The following is a 25,771-nucleotide window of genomic DNA, read 5'->3' as shown; positions in this document are numbered from 1 at the left end:
TGACCCTGTGCTTGTGACCATTGTGATGCTAGGCACTGTTGTAAGGGCCGCATGTGCAATCTTGCGTTTGGGACAATGGCTATGCATGAAGACATCATGCCTAGGAGTTTCATTACCATTTTGACTTGTATCTTTTGTGTTGGATACATGGCCTGTATTACCTTGTGAAATGTTTGAACCCTTTGTGGACTTGGAGTGGCAATCCCTTTTGCTGTGTTGATTGTCGCTCCTAAGTATTGCTGTGTTTGACACGGCAAAAGGTGTGACTTCGCGTAGTTGATCGAGAAACCTAGCCTGTGAAGGGTCTGTATGACGTAGTTTGTGTGCTGTGAACATTGTCTTAGCGTGTTGGTTTTGATTAACCAGTCGTCTAAGTACGGGAACACATGTATTTGCTGCCTTCTGATATGTGCAGCTACTACTGCCAGGCATTTTGTAAAAACTCTTGGCGCAGTTGTTATTCCGAATGGCAACACTTTGAATTGGTAATGTATTCCTTGGAATACGAACCTTAGGTATTTCCTGTGTGAAGGATGTATTGGTATATGGAAATACGCATCTTTTAGGTCTAATGTTGTCATGTAATCTTGCTGTTTGAGCAGTGGGATTACGTCTTGTAACGTGACCATGTGAAAGTGGTCTGATTTGATGTAGGTATTTAGTGTTCTGAGATCTAGTATTGGTCTCAGAGTTTTGTCCTTTTTGGGTATTAGAAAGTACAGTGAGTAAACTCCTGTGTTTTTTTGTAGATTTGGCACTAATTCTATTGCGTCCTTTTGTAGCAATGCTTGAACTTCTAGTCCTAGAAGATCTATATGTTGTTTTGACATATTGTGTGTTTTCGGTGGGACGTTTGGAGTGAATTGGTGAAATTCTATGCAATAACCATGCTGGATAATTGCTAAGACCCAGGTGTCTGTTGTTATTTCCTCCCAAAGTTTGTAAAATTGGCTTAGTCTTCCCCCCACAGGTGTTATGTGATGGGGTTGTGTGACTTGTGAGTCACTGTTTATTTTGAGGAGTTTTGGGGCCTTGGAATTTTCCTCGATTTCTTGGGAATTGGCCCCCTCTATATTGCCCCCGAAAACCTCCCCTCTGATATTGACCCTGGTAAGTAGGCCTTGTTTGTGAGGTTGTGGTTTCTGTGGGTTGAACTCGAAACCCTCCCCTAAAAGGTGTTTTTCGAAATGTGCCTCTGCTCTGCGGGGAGTAGAGTGCGCCCATGGCTTTGGCTGTATCGGTGTCTTTTTTGAGTTTCTCAATGGCAGTGTCTACCTCCGGCCCAAACAATTGCTGTTCATTAAATGGCATATTGAGCACAGCTTGTTGGATTTCCGGCTTGAACCCTGAAGTGCGCAGCTATGCGTGCCTTCGTATCGTGATTGCAGTGTTTATTGTCCTTGCAGCTGTATCTGCTGCATCCATGGAAGACCGTATCTGATTATTTGAGATACTTTGTCCCTCTTCTACCACCTGTTGCGCTCTTTTTTGGAACTCCTTGGGTAAGTGTTCGATGAAATGTTGCATTTCATCCCAATGAGCTCGGTCGTATCTTGCCAAAAGTGCTTGTGAATTGGCAATACGCCATTGATTTGCTGCTTGTGCTGCAACCCTTTTTCCCGCAGCATCAAATTTGCGGCTCTCTTTGTCTGGAGGTGGTGCGTCTCCTGAGGTATGAGAGTTGGCTCTCTTCTACGAGCTGCCCCGACAACTACTGAGTCTGGTGTTAGTTGTGTTGTAATATAGATTGGATCTGTTGGCGGTGGCTTGTACTTTTTCTCCACCCTTGGAGTTATGGCTCTGCCTTTAACTGGATCCTGAAATATTTGTTTTGAATGTCTTAGCATTCCTGGGAGCATGGGAAGGCTTTGGTACTGGCTATGGGTGGAGGATAGGGTGTTAAACAGAAAGTCATCCTCAATTGGTTCAGAATGTAAGGTGACGTTGTGAAATTCGGCTGCCCTTGCGACCACCTGTGTGTAGGATGTACTGTCCTCAGGTGGTGACGGTTTTGTGGGGTAGGAGTCTGGGCTGTTGTCAGACACTGGAGCATCGTAAAGGTCCCATGCATCGGATCATCCTGACTCATTGTAGTATGAGCGGGTGAGTGCATCAGTGGTGGAGTTGTTGCTGGTGATGCATGTGTTGATGGTGGTGGTGGAGACGGTGGCGGGGTTGTTTTCCTTGCCACTTTTGCCTGTGGTTGCTTGTCCTTTTGTTGAAAGGCAAGTTTCCTTTTTATTTTGATTGGGGGAAGAGTGGTTATCTTCCCTGTGTCCTCATGAATATGAAGCCTTCTTTGCGTGTAGTCAGGCTCTACAGCTTGAAGCTCCTCTCCAAATCTATGTAATTGGGAGGTTAATCCTTGTTCCTCTGTATAGGAACTAGTTTTCGGCTCCGAGGCTGGATGTTTCGGAACCGAAACCTTTTCGGAAGTCTTTACAGGCTCCGAAGAAACCTTCTTCGTTTTCGGCGTGGTGTCTCGGAGCTGAAATTCTTCGGTGCCGCTGTCTCTGTGCCGAAGTTTCTCGGAGCCGCTGTCTCGGCTCCGAGGTTGCTGTGTGGCGGTATCTCGACCGGAGTCGGATGACTTCGACACCAGCATGCCCTTTTTCGGTGCCTTGGATCGGTCACCTAGTTTTCGGGTTAAGCCATGGCCTGTTGGCGGTGGCGTCCCCTGGGCTTTTGTGGACTTCTCGTGAGTCTTGATTTTCGACGTCTTACTCATGGTTTGGGGTGTTTCTTCGGCGTCGAGTTCTTCAGAATCCGACTCGCGGATGGAGAAAGCTTCTTCTTCCTCCTCGAAACGTTCTTGACCTGTCGGCGTGGACGCCATTTGTAGTCTCCTGGCTCTTCGGTCTCTCAGCGTCTTCCTCGACCGAAACGCTCGACAGGCTTCACAAGTATCCTCCCTGTGCTCGGGGGACAAGCACAAGTTACAGACCAGATGCTGATCCGTATACGGATACTTGTTATGGCATTTTGGGCAGAAGCGGAATGGGGTCCGTTCCATCAGCCTTGAAGTCGCACGTGGCCGGGCCGACCAGGCCCCGACGGGGGATCGAAAAAACCCCGAAGGGCCACCGGAGCTCTTCAAAATTCGGTGTCGATTTGTTCTAACTAACCCGATACTGAACGCAAACAATACCGACGATTTGTTCCGAGATTTTAACTAACTTTCCGACCCGAAACACGGAGCGAGAAGGAACACGTCCGAACCCGATGGCGGAAAAAAACCAATCTAAGATGGAGTCGACGCCCATGCGCAATGGAGTCGAAATGGGAGGAGTCCCCCGGTCTCGTGACTCGAAAAGACTTCTTCGAAGAAAAACAACTTGTAACACTCCGAGCCCAACACCAGATGGCGGACTGTGCACAGCATGTGTATCTGCAGCTACACATGCCATCGAACATATATATATATATGGAAAATGTCACTTACCCAGTGTACATCTGTTCGTGGCATGAGACCGGCAGATTCACATGCTGTGCATTATCCTGCCATCTAGTGTTGGGCTCGGAGTGTTACAAGTTGTTTTTCTTCGAAGGAGTCTTTTCGAGTCACGGGACCAAGTGACTACTCCCTTTCGGCTCCATTGCGCATGGGCGTCGACTCCATCTTAGATTGTTTTCCCCGCAAAGGGTGAGGTAGGAGTTGTGAGTATACTAGAGGTGCCCATGCAATGGAGTAGTAATGTATGTACATAGTGTGTATTAAAATAATTTTATTTTCATATTTACAATTTTCATGCAACTAAAAATGGCTACAGGCTCCCGGGGAGGTGGGAGGGTGCATGTGAATCTGCAGCTTCTCATGCCATGAACAGATGTAGACTGGGTAAGTGACAGTTTCCCATCGATGGCATGTGTAGCTGCAGATACACATGCTGTGCATAGACTACAAAGCAGTAATCTCCCCAAAAAGCGGTGGTCAGCCTGTAGGAGTTGAAGTTGTCTGAAATAATGTTCTTAATACAGCCTGTCCTACTGTGGCCTGTTGTGTTGCTAACACATATACACAGTAATGCTTAGTAAATGTATGAGGCGTAGACCAGGTGGCTGCCTTACAAATTTCTGTCATTGGTATATTTCCAAGAAAAGCCATTGTGGCGCCCTTCCTTCTAGTGGAGTGTGCCCTCAGTGTAATGGGTAACTCTCTTTTAGCTTTAAGGTAACAGGTTTGAATGCATTTAACTATCCATCTTGCAATGCCTTGTTTGGATATAGGGTTACCTGCATGAGGATTTTGGAAAGCTACAAACAATTGTTTTGTTTTACGAAATTGTTTCGTTCTGTCAATGTAATACATTAGTGCTCTCTTTATGTCTAATGTATGCAAGGCCCTTTCAGCTACTGAGTCTGGTTGTGGAAAGAAGACTGGGAGTTCCACAGTTTGGTTTAGATGGAATGGCGATGTGACCTTTGGTAGGAATTTTGGATTTGTACAGAGAACCACTTTATGTTTATGTATTTGTATAAAGGGTTCTTGAATAGTAAATGCTTGTATTTCACTCACTCTTCTAAGTGATGTGATATCTATTAGAAAGGCTACTTTCCAAGAGCCAGATTGCTAGGTTGAGCGATGCTGGATTCGGGTGTCTGATCTGTTGTTTGTGTTGTGTTAATAGATCTGGTCTGTTTGGTAGTTTGATGTGGGGTACTACTGATAAGTCCAACAGTGTTGTGTACCACGGTTGGCGAGCCCAGGTTGGTGCTATTAATATTAGTTTGAGTTTGTTTTGACTAAGTTTGTTGACCAGATAAGGAATGAGCGGGAGAGGGGGAAAAGCGTAAGCAAATATCCCTGACCAACTGATCCATAGAGCATTGCCCCTGGACTGAGGGTGTGGGTACCTGGATGCGAAGTTTTGGCATTTTGTGTTTTCTTTTGTTGCAAATAGGTCTATGTTTGGTGTTCCCCAGCGGTGGAAGTGATCCTGTAGGATTTGGGGATGAATTTCCGATTCGTGAGTTTGCTGGTGATCTCGACTGAGATTGTCGGCTAACTGATTTTGAATGCCTGGTATGTATTGTGCTATTAGGCGAATGTTGTTGTGAATTGCCCAACGCCAAATCTTTTGTGCTAAGAGACACAGTTGTGACAAGAGTGTCCCCCCCCCCCCTGTTTGTTGAGATAATACATTGTTGTCATATTGTCTGTTTTGACAAGAATGTGTTTGTGGGCTATTAGTGGTTGAAACACTTTTAATGCTAGAAATACCACTAGCAGTTCCAAGTGATTTATGTGATGTAGTTTTTGATGATTGTCCCATTGACCTTGTATGCTGTGATGGTTGAGGTGTGCCCCCCACCTAACCATGGAAGCATCTGTTGTGATAATAGCGTGAGGCACTGGGTCTTGGAATGGCCGCCCTTTGTTTACATTTATAGGGTTCCACCATTGAAGCGAAGAGTGTGTTTGGCGGTCTATCAACACTAGATCTTGTAGTTGACCCTGTGCTTGCGTCCATTGTTTTGTTAGGCACTGTTGTAAGGGCCGCATGTGTAGTCTTGCGTTTGGGACAATGGCTATGCATGAGGACATCATGCCTAGTAGTTTCATTACAAACCTTACCGTGTGTAAGGAAATGCCTCCTTGGCATGGTTACCCCCTGACCTTTTGCCTTTGCTGATGCCAAGTTATGATTTGAAAGTGTGCTGAGGCCTGCTAACCAGGCCCCAGCACCAGTGTTCTTTCCCTAAAACTGTACCTTTGTTTTCACAATTGGCACACCTTGGCATCCAGGTAAGTCCCTTGTAACTGGTACCCCTGGTACCAAGAGCCCTGATGCCAGGGAAGGTCTCTAAGGGCTGCAGCATGTCTTATGCCACTCTGGAGACCCCTCACTCAGCACAGACACACTGCTTGCCAGCTTGTGTGTGCTGGTGGGGAGGAAATGACTAAGTCGACATGGCACTCCCCTCAGGGTGCCATGCCAACCTCACACTGCCCATGGCATAGATAAGTCACCACTCTATCAGGCCTTACAGTCCTAAGGCAGGGTGCACTATACCACAGGTGAGGGCATAGCTGCATGAGCACTATGCCCCTACAGTGTCTAAGTCAATTCTTAGACATTCTAAGTGCAAGGTAGCCATACTGAGTATATGGTCTGGGAGTTTGTCATTACGAACTCCGCAGCACCATAGTGGCTACACTGAATACTGGGAAGTTTGGTATCAAACTTCTCAGCACAATAAACCAACACGGATGCCAGTGTGTGATTTATTGAAAAATGCACCCAGCGGGCATCTTAAGAGATGCCCCCCTGTAAGTCAGTCAGGCTGGTAGTGTAGGACTGACCGATCTGTGCCAGCCTGCCACTTCCAGATGTGTTTCTGACCACATGGGGTGAGTGCCTTTGTGCACTCTGTGGTCCGAAACAAAGCCTGTCCTGGATGGAGGTGCTTCACACTGCCCCCTGCAGGAACTAACACCTGCTGGTGAGCCTCAAAGGCTCAAGCCTGGTGTTACAGCGCCCCAGGGCACTCCAGCTAGTGGAGATGCCCGCTCCCTTCCCCCCCTCCAGACAAGCCCCCACTTTTGGCGGCAAGTCCATAGGGATAATGAGAAAAACTAGGAGGAGTCACCCCCTCAGCCAGGACCACCCCTAAGATGTCCAGAGCTGAAGTGACCCCCTCCTTGAGAAATCCTCCATCTTGCCTTGGAGGAGTAGGACCAATAGGGATAGGGATGTGCCCCCCTCCCCAGAGGAAGTGAGCACAAGGAGGGTGTAGCCACCCTCAGGGACAGTAGCTATTGGCTACTGCCCCCTGACCCTAACACACCCCTAAATTGAGTATTTAGGGGCGACCTTGAACCCAGCTCTTCAGATTCCTGACGACCTTAAGAAAAGAAGAAGGACTGCTGAGCTGAAAACCCAGCAGAGAAGAGAAGGAGACAACAACTGACTCGGCCCCAGCCCTACTGGCCTGTCACCTGCTTCAAAGACCCTGCAAAAGAAAAGCAACACGTTCTACAGGACCAGCGGCCCCTGAAAAGCCTCCAGGGGACTGCTTGCATCACTGAGGACCAAGAAACCCCAAACGACAGCGGCCCTGTTCAACAAGAAGAAAAAGCAACCATCTTTAAAGGGACTCCCACCTCACTCCAGAAGCTTGAGACCAAACTACTCTGTACCCGACGCCCCTGGCCCTTGTCCAGAGGAACCAACCAGCCAGATAGGACCCCCAGGTGATTCGGACCAAGTGTCCACCCTGGGCTGACCTCTACACCCCTCCACGACGACGCCTGCAGAGGGAATCCCGAGGACCCTCCTGATCACGACTGCCCGGGACGAAGATATCTGACGCCTGGAGAAGCACTGGTCTTGAATGGACACTGGGCTGGTGGAGGATCTTTGAGTTGATGCTTTCTGACAAGAAAGCCACTTCTATTTATATGGCTGGAACATCCAGCTGTTCGACATCCAACCTCCTCTTTCTGACTCTGAAGAGGTCACTAGTGTTTTCCATCTTCCTTCTCTACGTCATGGAGGCCTAAGCGATGCGCCCAGCTCTTCGGTTCTGAAGGGTCTTTTTACTCTGGACGCAAGACACACCGAACAGGAGACTTCAGTGTTCGGGCGATAAACACAGATTGCAGACATTTTGGAGGTCTGCCCACAGATACTTCTCATGGCAAGTAGGGCAGAACCGAAATGGAGTTCTTTCCATCATGGAGACATTCTCGACCTCAGGGATGGTATTCCAGGAATGTCTTGTACCGAGATGGAAGAACAAGTTTATCTTATCTTTGTTAACACCTTAACTGGTACAGACATATTCTAGTTGCAGATTCCTTACCTTAGAATTTCCACCAGGTGTCAGTCTGGATTCAGAGTTTTTTCCTTGAGCAGTAACCCTGTGCGCCATCAGTTGGTGTTGGTCAGCTCCGCATCCGTCGTCTGTGTTGTGCGTGCCTGATATGACGTTGCGGGCCTATACAGGCGCCACTCTGGCACACTGACTTCAGTTTCTTTTCATTACTTTCCACACCAGAAGAACAGGGCCATGAAGAACATTGACCACTGGTGTGTCAAGAAAGGGAAGTCCCCTTCTCTAGAAATCAGTTTGCAGAGCGGGGAGGATGGGTGGGTAGATAAGAAATCTGCAACTAGAATATGTCTCTACCAGATAAGATGTTACCAAAGGTAAGTAACTTGTTCATCTGTTAGAGACTTCTAGCTACAGAATCCTTACATTAGAATAGGTACCCAAGCAATACAATGCCAGTAGGAGGGTGTGCAAACCAAGATCATACTAGAAGTCCTGCAGGACCGAACTGGCAAAGTGCCTGTCCCTTCGGACCTGACTATCCAGGCAGTAGTGTTTGGGAAATGTATGCAAAGATGCCCACGTTGCCACCTGACAGATGCCCAGGACTGGAACTCTGCATGCTAACGTAGTGGTTGCAGCTGTCACTCTTGTTGAATAAGCACGCAAACCCTTCAGGGGCTGCTTTTTAGCCAATGCGTAACACATTTTAATGCAGAAAACAACCCATTTAAAGATGGTTCTCTTCTGCATTGCCCGACCTTTCTTCACACCCACGTACCCAACAAAGAGTTGATCAGCTACCCAGAACTCTTTGGTACAATCAAGGTAGAACATCAATGCTCTTTTTGGTTCCAGGTAGTGGAGTCTCTCCTCTTACTTATAAGGATGTGGGGGTGCTTAAAAAGTAGGCAAGTGATGGACTGCAATACATGGAAGAGAGTAACCACTTTTGGAAGAAAGGAAGCCCGTGTGCAAAGCACCAATTTGTTAGGATAGATGGAAAGGTAGGGTGGCTTAGATGACAATGCCTGCAGCTCACTCACTCTGCAGGCAGATGTAATAACCACAAGGAAGGCTGTTTCTAATGTTAGAAGCCTGAGAGGACAATTGTGAAGAGGTTCAAAGGGAGCACATATGACGAATGTCAGAAGCAAATTCAAATCTTATTGGGGCATGATGAATGATGATGGAGGAAACTTGGGTAAGACCCTTAAGGAACCTAATAACAATAGGAGACTTAAACAAAGAGGGTTGGTCAGGTAATCACAGAAATTCAAGAGATAGCAGACAAATAACCTTCTGAGGGTTCCCAAAGCAGAGCCCTGCTGGGCCAGAGAAAGTATAAGCAAGAGGACCTCAGAGAGAGAGGCAGAGAGGGGGTCAACAGACTTGTCTGAGCACCATGCCACAAATTTATGCAAACGAAAGGCGTATACCGTTTTGGTGGAGGGATGCCTGGCTGCCAAGATAACATTACATATTTCAAGCGGAACGTCAAAAGCTGTCAATTCACTGCCACCACTCAATCTCCATGGATGGAGGTGGAAACTGGACAGGTTTGGACGAAAAAACCTTCCTCTGCTGCTTCAAAAGAAGATCCTCCAGAAGAGGTGGTCTGATCGGAGGATCGATGGCCATGCTCAAAAGCTTGGATACCAGATTCGTTGTGACCAGTCTGGAGCCATAGGTCCTTCTTGATCTTCTTGGGAACTCTGGGCAGAAGCGGTGTGGGCAGAAAGGCGTACAGGAGGCCTGAGCTCCACTCGAGATCAAAAGCGTTGCCGAACGAGTGCTGCCTTGGATTCTCCAATGCGCAAAACTGCTGACATTGCGCTGCTCTGCAGAGGTGAACAGTTCTAACCAAGGCTCTCCCCACTGCTGAAAGAGACGATGCACCATCTCCAGATGGAGGCGTCATTCGTGATCGACCAGGCATTGTCAGCCAAGTTCATCCGCTCTGGTGTTTGGAAAGCCTGCCAGGTGTTGAACCACCAGGGAAATGTCCTAACGTTCCAGCCATGTCCAGAGGCTCAGAGCCTCCTGACAAAGAGTCCACGACCTGCTTGTTGCAGTACCACTTGGCATTACTTTTATCCGTGAACATCTGCACTACTGTCCCTTTGAGAGAGGGAAGGAATGCTTTCAATGCCAGTCTGATCGCCATGAGCACCAAAAGATTGATGTGGAGCCCGAACTCCGGCGAAGATCAGACAACTCTGATTTCTGCCTCTCCCATGTGGCTGCCCCATCCGAGAAGTGAAGCATCTGTCACCACTGTCAGATCTGGCAGGAAAAGGGATCTGCCTCTGATCCAACGGAAGTTCAAGAGCCACCACTGTAGCTCTTGCACAGTTTCATCTGAGATCTAGACCTTGTTGGAGAGATTCGCTTGATGCTGTGCCCACTCGAACTTCAGGTCACAATGCAGAGCCTGTATATGCCATCTGGCATGTGTCACCAGCAATATGCAGGAGGCCATGAATCCCAGCAGACTTTAAAGTCATTTTCACTGAAATCCAGGATAGACGCTGAAACATTGGTATAATAGCCTGAATATCCTGGACTCGCCGCCCTGGAGGATAAGACCGAAACTGCACAGTGTCCAGAACAGCTCAGATGAAAGGAAGCGTCTGAGAGAGAGTCAGGTGTGACTATGGCATTTTTATATTGAACCCCAGCAAATGCAGGAGGTCCGCTGTAGTCTGAAGGTGGGAGATGACAGCTTGGGGCGAGCCCACCATCAACAGCCAGTCGTCGAGGTGGGGAAGACGGATACCCCCTGACCTGCGCAGATGAGCTGCAACCACCGCCATCACCTTGGTGAACACCCAAGGGGAGCTGGTAAGGACAAAGGGAAGCAAGGAGAACTGAAAATGCTTGTGGCTTACTGTGAACCACAAGTAACGTCTGTTAATCACTACAGGGGTGTATTGATGGGGAAAGAAGGGCGCTCAAAGAAAAGGGTCACACAGTAACTAGAAGGTGCCCTCACAAGGGACTACACCCAACCCTATAAATGTTCGCTACACAAACCATAACAATAAACACCTGCGTGAGGCACTCAAACAAATGTGATAATATTACAGTTACTACATATCAATGAACTGATTGTTTGCCTATCGTTGATTACGTATTACTTTATTGTGATAGTGGACTTGTAATATTATCACATTTGTTTGAGAGCCTCACGCAGGTGCTTAAAGTAACGTCTGTTAGCAGGCAGGCCAGGAATATGGAAATAGGTGTCCTGCAAGTCCAACACTATTATCCAGTCTCTGGGGTCCAGTGCAGATAGAACATGAGTGAGCATTTTGAACTTTTCCTTCCTGAGGAAGATATTGAGGGAGAAAAGATCTAGGATAGGGTGGAGGTCCTTGTCCTTTGTGGGCTCCAGAAAGTAGCAGGAATAACAAACACAACTTACTTCTGGCACAGGGACACTCTGTATGGCTCCCTTGGCCAAGAGAGCCATAACCTCCTCGTGGAGAAGTGCCAGGTGATCCTCCGACATTCGATCTCAAGACGGTGGCATGGATGGAGGGGTAGCCTCGAAGGGGAAGGATAGCCCCTTCGGACTAGTTGCAAAACATACCTCAAAAAGAAGAATTTCCTCGCTAATTTATAGTCAATAAATGATCTTACGCGATTCGTCAGGACCTTAAAGACGTACCTAATCCTTTAAACACTTGGACCTCCCATGTTAGGGAAACAAAGCCCACAAAAATTAAATGCAGGGCCTCATCGGGGTGAGCATCTATTTGGAGCAATCCACTCTGGTTTGTTGGTGGAGCCGCCCTAGCTGGGTGACCTACTTTCAACGATGTTCCCCGGACAAAATTAGCGAGAAACATGTTGACCTATGATGTAGAGTAACACAGGGGATCCTGTGTTTACTTGTTTTGTTCCTACTACTCCCCAATGTGAGAGTTAGTAGCTGTAATAGGAAATTCTTCTTTTTATGGGGAGTGTAGACATTATTTTACTATATCCCTATCTATTGTTTTTAATCTTGCCAGAGGTACCAATATTGAATTAAATTTATGATCATATCCTACCTCTAGGTATTTTTAACCATTACTATACCAATCCTCGAATAATTTTTTTTGACCGGCTGTACATTTTCCTCCAAAAGATCTCCGGCAAAGAGCCCCCAGGTGGGGCCCGTCAGGCATTGCAGCGCCAGCCTGACGAGGAGCACAGCCCTATGATGAAGCATGTCACCGGTAGGTGAGTGAGGGCTCGTGCTTCAAAAGAAAAATTTGCTTCCCTTGGTATGCAGAACCTTTTGGTCTAAAAGGAACTCTCTTTTTGGAATCGTGTGTGCAATTTTTGATTCGTACTCAAAAATCTTCAACAAGTCGAAAAAGACCAGTCAAAAAGTGACTGAACTGCAGCTCTTCTTTGGACAGCGCTGGCCAGCGGGAAAATAAAAGAACTGACATCAGCATGCTGGGGTGGCGCCTATATAGGTCCTGCAACGTCATATCCAGCGCGGACGATGCCGACAAAAGATGCAGAGTCGACCAACGCCACCTGATGGCGCACAGGGATACTGCTCGAGAAAAATCTCTGGATCCAGACTGATGCCTGGGGGAAATTCTAAGGTAAGGAATTTACAACTAGAAGTCTCTATCAGATTTGCAGATTACACGCCAGTGGAAACTGATGAAAAAGCATTGATTGCTTCCAGAACGGACAAGAAATGGACCCAAAGGCCCGGCGCGGACACTCCGCGGCATCGAATGAGAGCTCACATCGATGACTGAACTAGACGGTGGAGAAAAAAGCAATCTAACAAACAAGCAGATGCCCATGTGCATTAACACTAATTGGTGGAGTCACTAGGTCCCGTGACTCAAAAAGACTTGCGTAATAAAAACACAAGTTGTACATGCCCAAACCCAATTCGACATGGCAGAAGTATGCACAGCATACGTACGGCCACAGTGCACGAACACACACTTCCCATGTAAAGATACTCCTGCCGCTATGTAATGCTTTTTGAGGTAAAATTGTGTCAAGTAATACCTTATGATGTTTGATATTCTCAATTAACACCTTCCTGCACAATTCTCAAAATATTCTGAGCTAGAAACATCAATCGTACCTGCCAGTCTTGCGGCTTCATGTACTTCTACTGTTTTTACTGCTCTGGGCCCGTGGTGCAAAAAAACTCATCCCTATTTGTCTTTCTACTGTTTGGCTCTATAATGACTTTGGTAAAAAGCCCAATGTGTAGGTCAGACTTTCTCCAGCCTCTGGGCAGAATCTTTGTGGCAGTCTTCCTCAGTTACAGATCCAAGTTGTGAAAGAGTGTCTAAACCCAAGAAAGGCAAGATGTCCCAAAAGGGCAACCACAACAGGCTATCCTCCTATGCTTACAATGCTCATAATAATCAGGGGTGCTCCATCAAGCCTCTACAATAACCCTGCAGTTATGCCACCACACCATTTAATCCTACCGCTGAACTGCACCTCCTGAGTCCCATTGGTACTCCGATTAACCTGAATAACTGCCAAAAATTGCACCTTCCATTAAGATCTGAAACGTTCTATTACATAGCATTTGGTAGGAATCACAAGCTTGACTTTATCCACCAACTGCTGTCGCACTAATCTATTGTTCCACTCTTAGGTGGGCCCCCCACAGAATTAATGCAGCGCTCTGGCAAGTAATAAGACAAGAAAAAACAATAATTAATTAGAGTAAAATTGAAATGTGCTCACCCTGTATTATCGTGAAAAACTATGCATCTGAGAAGAGCTCTGCATTGGCAACTGATATTTGCCCTTTACTAAACAGAGTAAACGAGGAAAGGATCTTTCAAGGACAAGGCCTATAATCATCTCATCTAGGTGTAATCTTTCATCTTATAGTTACAAACAATTTACACAACCACAACAATCTTCAACTAAAGAAAATTATATTTCTTTCTTAAAGTTTCAAGCGAAAAAATCCCAGACATGGCTTTTTCGAGATCCTCTAAGACACAGCGTTTGTTGGGAGGCACTAGGCTGCGTTTCAAAACCGCAAAAAGCCTGTGCTATTGTGTAGTGCGCCACTATTCCTAGAGCACTGTACAAAATAATTACAAAATGACAGCACATCACGCTGAAAAGCTAGTTTTGAGCTGGAACAGTGAAGAAGTGATCAAAGAGTTTAAAGTATTAACTTTTTACAAATTTTTATAAAGGTAATTTGTCAACAGAAGCAATGCAGCAGTACACAATTAAACATGGCAATTCTGGAGACTTAAATATGACTCCATTGTACAATTCGGGATGACTCCCCATAACATCCTTTTCCTATATATTATCATACTGCATTATTGTAGAACACTAAACCATACCTCTTTGTAGCATAATGCAGCTGAAGGCCGAAGTGGGGGTGCAGGCCGTAAACAGCTCAAGCTCCAAGGTTTAGATGTTTTGGGAGGCTCCAGTGGTCCCCAGTTAATTGTGCTGTGTGTCGTTCCATGATGGGAAGGGTGTGGGAGCGTGTGGTATGTTGGAGTAAGTTGCATCGGCTTGCAGTCCGAGTGCTTGCTGGACGGTGTGACAGGATGAGAGGGCAACTAAATCATGCAGAAAAGATTAAGAAAGGCAGTCAAATAATACTGAATAGTACTTTTTAAGTGTGTATTTGCCAAAACAAAGGAAGGTGCCTACATAGAAACACTCTCAAGGGCCATTAGCATGCTATAGTTTCTCCCATTAATTCTCAAATTTATCATCTACAACTGACATAACTAATGCATTGTAGTCCTTAAAATATAATGTGTGCAAAAAGCCAGGAGGATTCATTAGCGTAATCTGAAAAGGTAAATGTTTTAAGAAGTGTACTGAACTGCCTTTTTCATTGTCACAACTTGATTTTTTTTACACTCTCAGATCACAAGAATCATTCACTTTCCATATTTCGAAGTGTGTAGTACTTAATTTGAAAAATATTGATGATTAAAATGTTGAAAGCTTGATGTTTTAGTTTTGTGATAACAGGTCTACTGATTGTTTGTTTTTATGTCAGTGGTGAAACTCCCTTCTTCAATGCATGAATTAACAGGTTATTTTTAAAGGCAATAATAAGTATGTTGTAAAATTTCTTCAGGAGTCGGCCAGAAGAATAATTGAATCAGGGCTTTTCAATTTATTCACATCTGATTTATCACTTTTCCAGGAACATGGACCAGGCGGAATTGATCAGTCAGGCTTGCAGGCACCTCTAACGTTTTTCCTTCTCTTATCGGTGGATGTCTACAGTAAATCAGGTTACAGTAATCTAGCTGTCTAGACTACAATTGGCACCTTAGAGGTTTCTTGTCCTGCACTCAGTAAGGGTATTAAATAGCTGTAGGTAAAAAAATTGGAAATCAGGCGCACAATTAACATATTGAGTCAACAATTATGCCTATAATTTTTAAACTATCTAGTTGTCAGTTCAGTAGGGCAATAGGAAGCAGAAGGGATAGGAACCACAGTTCCTAGGAGAATACTTTCTGTTCGATAAAAACGTGTATATACACATTACTGTACATCAATACAACAGTCACACATTGCTTTAGAGGTGTTTAATATCTAGCTGATGGTCTAACTTCCCACATCAAAGCCAACCATTGGAAGTAAATCCTCAACATAAAGTTAAAGCTTTAGACCATGCTATAAGAGATTGACAAAAACCATCAGTGGAACACTACAGCACACAGTGTTTTTGCTGTCAGGAAGGAAAACAATGGTGGGCGGCCATTCTCCATGGCAGGACACAAACAAAGGAATAAATACCTCTCACCATCCAGATGGAAAGAAAATTCATCAAAGTCAGCATCATTTTGCAAATAAAGTCAGAGTGCAAAAATGATTGTCTTTCTGAACCTGAACTACCACATCCTGTAAATCAGATACTACACTGAAAGAAACAATTTGATAACAGTGGGTATATGTTTTGTATAAATATAAAATATGAGAACAAGGGCACATAAGTTGCAGGATGCACACTGTAGACAAAGACACCACTATTACATCTTTTATACATGAAATATGTGGTGGTAAGGAATTAAATGAATTCTAAGACATTGTAGGCTGCTGCCCTACATTCTCAATCAACAAAGCCATGTTAAACATCCTTTGATCGTTTAATGACAGGGCCCAATTTGCAAAGCTTAGTTTGGTTGTAAATGTATAATTACTATCAAATTTCCCTTTATTAACGCCAAGCAGGAACCCACAGGGATAAACATATTTACTACTGCAGAATTTCCCACAGCGACTGCTGAGAAATCCACAGCAGTATATCCCACTAAAAGGGTGGGAACTGGGCATTGCAAGGCTTCGTTTGCCCTGATGTTTGATAATGCCCACAAACATGCATGTGGGCACCACCAAATTCTGGCCTGACCCTTTTCCAGCCTGGAAATGGTAAGAGATTTTGTAAAACCAAATTTCCATTCCACGATGGAATAGGTAAGGGAATCACTCCTTTACACCCTACATGGGTACGTTAGAGTAGGGCTTTCTCCAAGGTAAAAATGGTTTCGCCTGCAGACAAGAATAAATGAATATGTTCCTGGTGCAGCATTCCAGGCCGTTTGTATTCCCCAAAAATGCAGAGATCGAACTGTCCACCCTTACTTGTACATTTTTGTCTGTGATGCAGTTATCTTCTCTTGTCGGAACAACGCTGAGGAACATATGGAAACTGGTGATTGCGATAACAGCGTTGGCTATGTAAGGGACCTATGAAGCTCATCCAATAAATAAGTCACACGACAAGCATACAATAGCTAAAGAAATTCAGTATGTGCCTTAGATGTATTTTCACAAATATTTATGTGCAATACTGTTCCCTCAAAGCCTTCAAATGAAAGAAAATGGCATCAAAGAAATTTGTAACATTTTATTTTAATTATTGGTAAAAAAAATATATATGTATAAGCCACAAAGTTGGCACGTGAAAAGAAGCAAATGAAACATGTACAAACTTACAATGTTGTCCAATTTTAAAAATCAGGAAAAATCTTGCTCCTTTTACGCAGACATAGACAAAACCATGTAAGGTGCAAGTAAGACTCAGTGAGTAATCTGTTCTATACTGAATAATAGTGCACTAACACTAAACGATTCATGATATAAATGGCAATATTAAAAGGTTCCTACCGTGTGGCATGGCACAGAATGTGGTTTAATTGTAGGGGTTCCGATTGTGGTGTATTTGGTTTGTTTCTGAAGATGATCGACCCACTCATGCAGATCCTGTTGATTGTTGCATGACACTAATATGCGCTCAATCATATTTCCTGGGTGCAAAGAAAACAATGTTAAATAATGAAACTAGAAGGAAGTGTGTTGCATACAAATTATGTGAAGACAATCAAGTGTAGTGACTATGCACTGTCCTCCACGGGGTGTATATCACAGAATAGACCATGATGCACTTACATTCTGAGCTGGGTAAGCAACTATTAAACTCCTTTTCAGGTCTGGCCTAGAGAAAGCATTAGCTGTTTCGCAAGTCTCAAGTTTGCCAAAACAATCATAACAAAAATATAAATATAAATATAGATACAAACGGGGAAATCGGTCATCCCTATTTATCCTTTGGTCAGTTCAAGTGTCATTCATATTTATCACGGAATACAGTAATGTGCAATGAGTCAGCCCACTTCGGCCACTGGCTTTCATCAATGAATGAAGGCATTTTGCATATGCACATTCGACTAAGTCCACTTCGATGTTGGGGCTCGTGGACAATCTCTGGTTTCATTTCAATTTTCTTTTTATCGAGTAATTTTGTAAAACGTTTTTTGCTAACATATGAACACACTTTTATAAGGCTGCATTTTTACTTTTTGCTACTTTAAAAAAATCTGTGCCTATTCCATATATTGAAAGAAAAAAAAAAACATAGGAGGCTTGCTGAGGCCAGACCTATTGGCTTTGACAACACTTGTTCAATTTGATGTTAGATCAAGCACATTATCAAAAAGAACAAAATCATGTAGCTCTGACTTTCCAGGCCTTGCTGTACAGGGAGTGCAGAATTATTAGGCAAGTTGTATTTTTGAGGATTAATTTTATTATTGAACAACAACCATGTTCTCAATGAACCCAAAACACTCATTAATATCAAAGCTGAATATTTTTGGAAGTAGTTTGTAGTTTGTTTTTAGTTTTAGCTATGTTAGGGGGATATCTGTGTGTGCAGGTGACTATTACTGTGCATAATTATTAGGCAACTTAACAAAAAAAAATATATACCCATTTCAATTATTTATTATTACCAGTGAAACCAATATAACATCTCAACATTCACAAATATACATTTCTGACATTCAAAAACAAAACAAAAACAAATCAGTGACCAATATAGCCACCTTTCTTTGCAAGGACACTCAAAAGCCTGCCATCCATGGATTCTGTCAGTGTTTTGATCTGTTCACCATCAACATTGCGTGCAGCAGCAACCACAGCCTCCCAGACACTGTTCAGAGAGGTGTACTGTTTTCCCTCCTTGTAAATCTCACATTTGATGATGGACCACAGGTTCTCAATGGGGTTGGACGCGTGTGATGGAGCATTGTCCTGCATGAAAACCATGTTTTTCTTGAAGGATGCAGACTTCTTCCTGTACCACTGCTTGAAGAAGGTGTCTTCCAGGAACTGGCAGTAGGACTGGGAGTTGAGCTTGACTCCATCCTCAACCCGAAAAGGCCCCACAAGCTCATCTTTGATGATACCAGCCCAAACCAGTACTCCACCTCCACCTTGCTGGCGTCTGAGTCGGACTGGAGCTCTCTGCCCTTTACCAATCCAGCCACGGGCCCATCCATCTGGCCCATCAAGACTCACTCTCATTTCATCAGTCCATAAAACCTTAGAAAAATCAGTCTTGAGATATTTCTTGGCCCAGTCTTGACGTTTCAGCTTGTGTGTCTTGTTCAGTGGTGGTCGTCTTTCAGCCTTTCTTACCTTGGCCATGTCTGAGTATTGCACACCTTGTGCTTTTGGGCACTCCAGTGATGTTGCAGCTCTGAAATATGGCCAAACTGGTGGCAAGTGGCATCGTGGCAGCTGCACGCTTGACTTTTCTCAGTTCATGGGCAGTTATTTTGCGCCTTGGTTTTTCCACACGCTTCTTGCGACACTGTTGACTATTTTGAATGAAACGCTTGATTGTTCGATGATCACGCTTCAGAAGCTTTGCAATTTTAAGAGTGCTGCATCCCTCTGCAAGATATCTCACTATTTTTGACTTTTCTGAGCCTGTCAAGTCCTTCTTTTGACCCATTTTGCCAAAGGAAAGGAAGTTGCCTAATAATTATGCACACCTGATATAGGGTGTTGATGTCATTAGACCACACCCCTTCTCATTACAGAGATGCACATCACCTAATATGCTTAATTGGTAGTAGGCTTTCGAGCCTATACAGCTTGGAGTAAGACAACATGCATAAAGAGGATGATGTGGTAAAAATACTCATTTGCCTAATAATTCTGCACTCCCTGTATGCATAACTACTCCTTTCTGAACACACTCAAGAGGGGCTCCATTTCAAAAGCTAAAGACAATTAAGCAGCTGTCCATCCTTACAGTACCTATAGTAGGTGGATATACAAAAATACAACACAGTAAATAAATACTCTCTATGTCACCAACATTTCCATCTTGTATCCACAGTGGTCATTTCTAATGAGTACTGAAACACAGTGCAGGTGGACTACCCGAAAACCCCCATGCTGAGGAGGGCAAGTAGAGAAGTCACTTTTTTTTTCTTCTTTTTTTTTAACATGCACAACTCTGCCAAATGCATTAGTATCAATAGTTACAGACCATCACAATTTTCATCCACTTTATGATTTGGATTATGCAAATTCCCACTTTACTAAGAATTACACGGGCTGATGTTAACCACTGCTTTATTTGAAAAAGAGCATTAACCACCAGCGTCTAAACTTTTCTTTAAAAGTGTCTATCTACTCCCATCAATGGTGCTTTCCCACTTCTAGTACTATCGCCGCCCCTTTGGTACTCTTACCACTTTGCCCCTAAATTGACAGTAGATCAATGGTGGCTAGTGACCTTTGAAAGTGGTGGGGTCTGACAGCATGAATTGATGTACACTTGGCAAGCTAACCTTCCTTAAGAGACGTTTAGAGGAGCTTTCTCCTCCCACCGGAAACATTTTGGGTGCATAATACTGCATTTTGCATGTTTCACAGTATTCACCTGCACACTCTAACTACTTCATTTCTTGCTCCTGCGCTTGTATGCCCTCTCATCCACTTCACCTGCATAATGTTTGTTTTAGACATCGCCTGTTCCTGCATTCTTTCCATTATAAGTCTTTCAAATGCTCTGCTGTTGTAGAATGTATGCATTTATGTGGTTTCTCCATAGCGTAAACCTAATCCAAATGCAGTGTGGGGCTGTACAAGGTCAAGGACACGCATAAAGTCAGCGAGTGATAAGAGGTGGCTGGTTTTTGGGCTGTTAATGCATTGTGATGTGGTGCTCTTTAAAAAAGTGCTTCTTCAACCCTTTTCAAACTGGAGCAGAGTTGTTGTGGTCCTGGTGGATACCAGGTTTTGTTTCAGATCCTGGGTTCCTAGAAGGAAAAAACGATGCCTTGTATTTTCTTTTTCACACTAGTTTGCACTCTGATGTAGTTTGCCAGAACTGAATTTTGTGATTGAGACTCTTCTGCTAGTAGGGTAAATCCAGTGTGTAGTGAGGTACGGGTCAATCAGATGAAATGGTACTTTCACATCAATCAGTCCATTTAACAAACTTTACCAAGCCTGGTGCCAGTGGGACCCTTGGAAATCAACCCAGCAACAATTGCTGTTGGTCTAGCTCTTTCAGCTTGTGCAATATCAGAAACATAAATGCCTAATTTGAAACAAGCTTCCCTTGAGCAATTAATGTTTTCGTAGTAATACCTCTGCATTTTGTCTCACAGAGTATCTTGGAACAGTAGTGCTTCACAATCTTATTGGGTAAGGTGTCTTTACTGGAGCTCGGAGTTCCATGACCAACGTGCAGAATAGCATGTGGACAGCCATGGCCTTAGGAGGGGCCTGGGAGGCAGCAGAAAATAGAGAACATGAAGGAAAAGAGGCCACCCAGTGCCAGAGGAAATCACCAATCAAACAGCAACAAAGTTGAGTTATAGTTAATTAAAAATAACTAACTATAACTGCTGAATTTGTATGGTTTTGTACAAGTAAATTCAGAACCTAACTATTACGTCCCTGTAACCTTTGTTTCTTTTTTTAGTGAATCTGTATGTTTTATACAATTCTATTTCCTAACTATGACGCCCCTGTAGCCTTTCGTTTTTCAAGTAAATTTCTATGGGTTTTTTCAAATTTTAAATAATTTTACTCTAACCACCGCCGCGCAGAGCTTGCAGCCGTCCATGGCTAGGGTTGGCCTCAGGGCCTGCAGCCAATTCCTATAACCACCCAACCCCACACCGCACACGGCACACGGCCTTTGGCAGTGCACAGCAGGTGTTGGCCACAGAGCCGCTCTCTGTGAGAGGATCTCTGAAGCAGGTACATGAGTGTCTGAGTGGGTCTGAAAGTGGGTGTGTGACTGAGTGGGTGCATGAGTGTCCGAGTAGGTGTGTGAGTTGGCACATGAATCTCTGAGCGCATCCATAGCAGAATGAATTAGTATATAAATGAGTCTGTGAATGTTTTAATTTTGCTTGCTTATTCGCGAATTCGATGCAACGTTGCGGTTCCAACAAATTTGTAAATATCTTGCAGCGTGAAAGGGAAAATATAACTTACCAGTAGACATCTGTTTGAGGCAAGTAATACTGTGGATTCAAATGCTGTGCATAAGCTCGCCACCTAGTGTTGGGTTCAGAATAGTACAGCTTGTTTTTGTTTGAAGAAAGTTTTCAAGTCACGGAATCGAGTGACTCCTCCTCTTGGTAATACTGCGCATGGGGGCATTGAGTCCTTTGTTAGATTGTTTCTCCGCATGCGGGAGAGTGAAGTAGTGAAAAATAGATAGCAGGATAGAAAAGATGTCCATGCAATGTACTTACATAAGTACATTTTATATATATAAGACTAAATTGCAACAACTACACACTTTCGGGGAGAGGGAGGGCGCATGTGAATCTACAGCACTACATGCCATGAACAGTTGTCTACTGGTAAGTAACACTCTCCGTTCAATGACATGTGCAGCAGTAGATACACACCCTGTGCATAGACAGTAGAGCAGTCCCTCCCTCCATAAGCAGTGGCTAGTGTGAAGGGGTTGCAATTGTTTGAAAAAGTGTTTTAAGTACAGCTTGTCCAACATTTGCTTGTTGTCTCGCAAAGACGTCTACACAATAATGTTTAGTAAATGTGTGTGGTGTAGACCATGTTGCTGCTTTACAAATGTCTGCTATAGGTATGTTACCCAAAAATGCCATAGATGCACCTTTTTTCCTAGTGGAACGTGCTCTACGTGGGACAGGTAATTGTCGCTTAGCTTTAGTATAGCAAGTTTGACTATCCATCTTGCTATAGCTGTTTTAGATATAGGATCTCCTTTGTGTGGTAAGGAGAAAGCCACAAAAAGTTGTTTTGTTTTCCTAAAATGTTTTGTTGTATCTATATAGTACATAAGAGCTCTTTTGACATCCAGAGTATGTAGAGCTCTTTCTGCTACTGATTCTGGTTTTGGGAAGAAAACTGGTAATTCTATTGTTTGATTAATATGAAATTGCAATTACTTTTGAAAGGAATTTTGGATTTGTTCTTAATATGTTTTTTTCTTTATGAACTTTGAAAAAAAGGTTCTTCTAAAGTTAATGCCTGAAGCTCACTGACATGTCTAAGAGAGGTGACAGCAATTAAACAGTCTACTTTCCATGAAAGGAATTGTAGGGGACAGGAGTGAAGTGGCTCAAATAGTGGAGCTGTGAGCCTTGTGAGCACAATTTCAAGATTCCAAGATGGAGCTGGAGGAATCCTTGGTGGAATTATTCTTTTTAGCTCTTCATAAATGCTTTGATAACTGGAATTTTAAACAAATAATATGTTGTCTATTTTGAAGATATGCAGCTATAGCGGCTAAATGTAAACAAATAGATGTGTAGGATAAATTTGCTTTTTATAAGTGTAATAAATATTGTACAATGTCTTCTACTGTTGGTTTTTGAGAGTAACAAAAAAAAGTTTCCATTTTGCTACATAGCATTGTCTAGTCGTAGGTTTGTGTGCTTTTTTAAGGATATCCTTAGATTCCTGTGGTAATTGTAAATATCCAAATTCTATGACTTCAGGAGCCATATCGGTAGGTTGAGTGATTTGGGATTTGGATGTCTCATCGGTCCCTGTTTTTGTGTCAGAAGATATGGTCTGTTGGGAAGTTTTTGAGGAGCAACAACTGAGAGTTCCTAAAGTGTTGTGTACCAAGGCTGACGTGCCCATGTAAGGGCCACTAAGATCATGTTGAGGGAAGATTGGTTTATCTTCCGGACTAGAGGGGGAAAAGCGTAAGCAAATATCCCTGATCAACTCACCCATAGAGCATTGACCTTGGACTGAGGGTGTGGGTGCCTGGAGGCAAAGCTTTGGCATTTTTTGTTTTGATATGTTGCGAACAGATCTATTTGAGGTGTTCCCCACTTTTTGAAGTACTGGTGAAGGACTTGTGGGTGGAGTTCCCACTCATGTGTTTGTTGATGCATCTGCTTAGTAGGTCTGTTAAGTGGTTGGCTGTCCCCGAGAGATATTGGGCCACTACTTGAATGTGGTGACGAATCGCCCATTTCCATATTGCTTGTGCTAGGTGGGACAGTTGATGAGATTGTGTTCCCCCCTGTTTTTGAAGATAGTACATGGCAGTCATTTTGTCTGTACAAATCAACACTGTGTTCTGTTGCAACTGTGAAAGGAATGCTTTCATTGCCAAGAATATTGCTTGTAGTTCCAGGTAACTGATATGAAGAGACTGATGAGTATTGTCCCATATCCCCTGAATTGTTAGGTTGAGGAGATGAGATCCCAACCGTTGTTTGAGGCATCTGCTGTGAGAGTGATCTGAGGCACAGGGTCTACAACAGGCCGCCCTTTCTTAAGGTTTGTGATATTCCACCAATGTAGAGAGAGATAAGTTTAGCGGTTCAACAACACTAGATCTTCCAATTGACCCTGTGCCTGAGACCATTGATGAGAGAGACATTGTTGAAGAGGACGCGTATGAAGTCTAGCATGACCCACGATGGCAATACAAGATGCTATCATTCCCAACAGTTTCATACCAGTTCTTACAGTGTATTTTTGGTTCAGTTTTAATGTTGCAATTAATGTCTGAAAAGCTTGGACCCGGTCTGGGTTGGGAAAGGCTATTCCTAATTGTGTATTGAGGATAGCTCCCAGATAGGATTGTATTTGGAGAGGTTGCAGATGAGATTTGAGGTAGTTTACAGTGAACCCTAGACATTGTAGGAGACAAACTGTAGTTTGAGTATGTTTTTGACACTGCACCAATGAATTGGCTTTGATGAGCCAATCGTCCAAATAAGGGAAAACATGAATTTGTTTTCTTCTGAGATGTGCTGCAACCAATGTGAGGCATTTTGTGAATACTCCGGAAGCAGTTGTGACTCCGAATGGTAATACTTTGAATTGGTAATGTTTTCCTGCCACTACAAATCTTAGGTATTTGCTGTGTGCAGGATGAATTGGAATGTAAAAGAAAGTGACCTTTACATCTAACGCTGACATGAAGTCGCATAGTTGTAATAGAGGAATAACATCCTGAAGAGTGACCATATGAAAATGTTCTGATTGGATGTAGTGGTTTAAGGGTCTGAGATCTAATATTGGTCTGGGAGACCCGTCTTTTTGGGGAATTAAAAAATACAGGGAGAAAACTTATGTTTCTTGGTATTTTAATGGTACTGGTTCAATAGCTCATTTTAGAAGAAGGGAATGTACTTCCTCTTTGAGAAGAGTGAGATGATCTTGGGAGAGTCAGTGAGTACGAGGGGGTATATTTGGTGGAGTGGAAATGAGCTCCAGCAATGACCATTTTGGATAATTTTAAGAACCTACTGATCTGTTGTAACTTGAGTCCATTGGGGGTTATCTTCCCCCTACAGGAGTGGTGTGTGTTAGTACTGTTTGTGGTAAGTCATTGTTTAGTGATGGATGAGGAGCTTCCAGATGTAGATGGTTTTCCTGTCCCTTATTTATGTTTCCTATATGAGCCTCTAAAGTAACCTCTGATGTATTGAAGGGTGGGTTTAGTTTGGTTTGTGTAATGTTCTTAAAATGGTTATCTAAATCCTATGGTAACCCCTGCACAATGAAAATTACCCCTATGTGTGCTAGCTTATATGGCTCCCATAGCTTTGGCAGTTTGATTATCTTTATTTAATTTTTCAAGTGTGGTATCCACTTGTGGACCACATAAAGGCTCTTTCTCAAAAGGAATGTTTAAAACTGCCTGCAGTACCTCCTGTTTAAACCCTGAACATCTGAGCCAGGCATGGCGCCTTATGATGACACTTGTACTAATATTGTGTGCTGGTGTATCGGGCAGCATCAAACGCACATCGAATGGAGTTATTGGAAATTGTTTGTTCCTCATTTACAATTTCTAACCCTCTTTTACTATGTTCTTCTGATAGGTATTGTAAAAGTTCCTCCACAGCATCCCAGTGAGCTCTGTCATATCTGGATAGTAAAGCTTGAGCATTAGCAATTCGCCAGTGATAGGCTGCTGGAGCTGCCACTCTTTTTCCTGCTGCATCTATTTTTTTACTTTCTTTATCAGGAGGAGGTGTGTCTCCTGTTGACCGGCTATTATCCCTTTTGCGTGCGGTAGATGCAACAATAGAGTATGGAGGAATTTGTGTTTTTATATATAAAGGAACAGTGGATGCAGCCTTGTACTTTTAATAATCTCTGGGAGTGATAACCCTTGCTCTAACAAGCTCTTAAAATATTTCTTCTGCATGTCTGATCATGCCTGGAAGCA

At 43.6% G+C, this 25,771-nt stretch overlaps 1 protein-coding gene across 4 annotated transcripts in view; it reads right to left on the bottom strand.

The window, feature by feature from the left end:
• Positions 1-25,771, bottom strand: part of ARHGEF7 (Rho guanine nucleotide exchange factor 7) — an 832,785-nt gene that overhangs the window by 237,728 nt on the left and 569,286 nt on the right. For all 4 annotated transcript variants that reach the window (XM_069205130.1, XM_069205127.1, XM_069205128.1 and 1 more), the window contains 2 exons: positions 16,930-17,069; positions 14,130-14,354 (listed from right to left, as the gene is read on the bottom strand). In XM_069205130.1, the coding sequence (XP_069061231.1) occupies positions 14,130-14,354; positions 16,930-17,069 (365 nt within the window). The remainder of the gene's footprint in view (positions 1-14,129; positions 14,355-16,929; positions 17,070-25,771) is intronic.

This window comes from Pleurodeles waltl, chromosome 8 (assembly GCF_031143425.1).
Source record: "Pleurodeles waltl isolate 20211129_DDA chromosome 8, aPleWal1.hap1.20221129, whole genome shotgun sequence".
Lineage (NCBI taxonomy): Eukaryota > Metazoa > Chordata > Amphibia > Caudata > Salamandridae > Pleurodeles > Pleurodeles waltl.
Note: the sequence above shows the minus strand (reverse complement) of the source record. Positions and strands in the feature narration are given on the sequence as shown.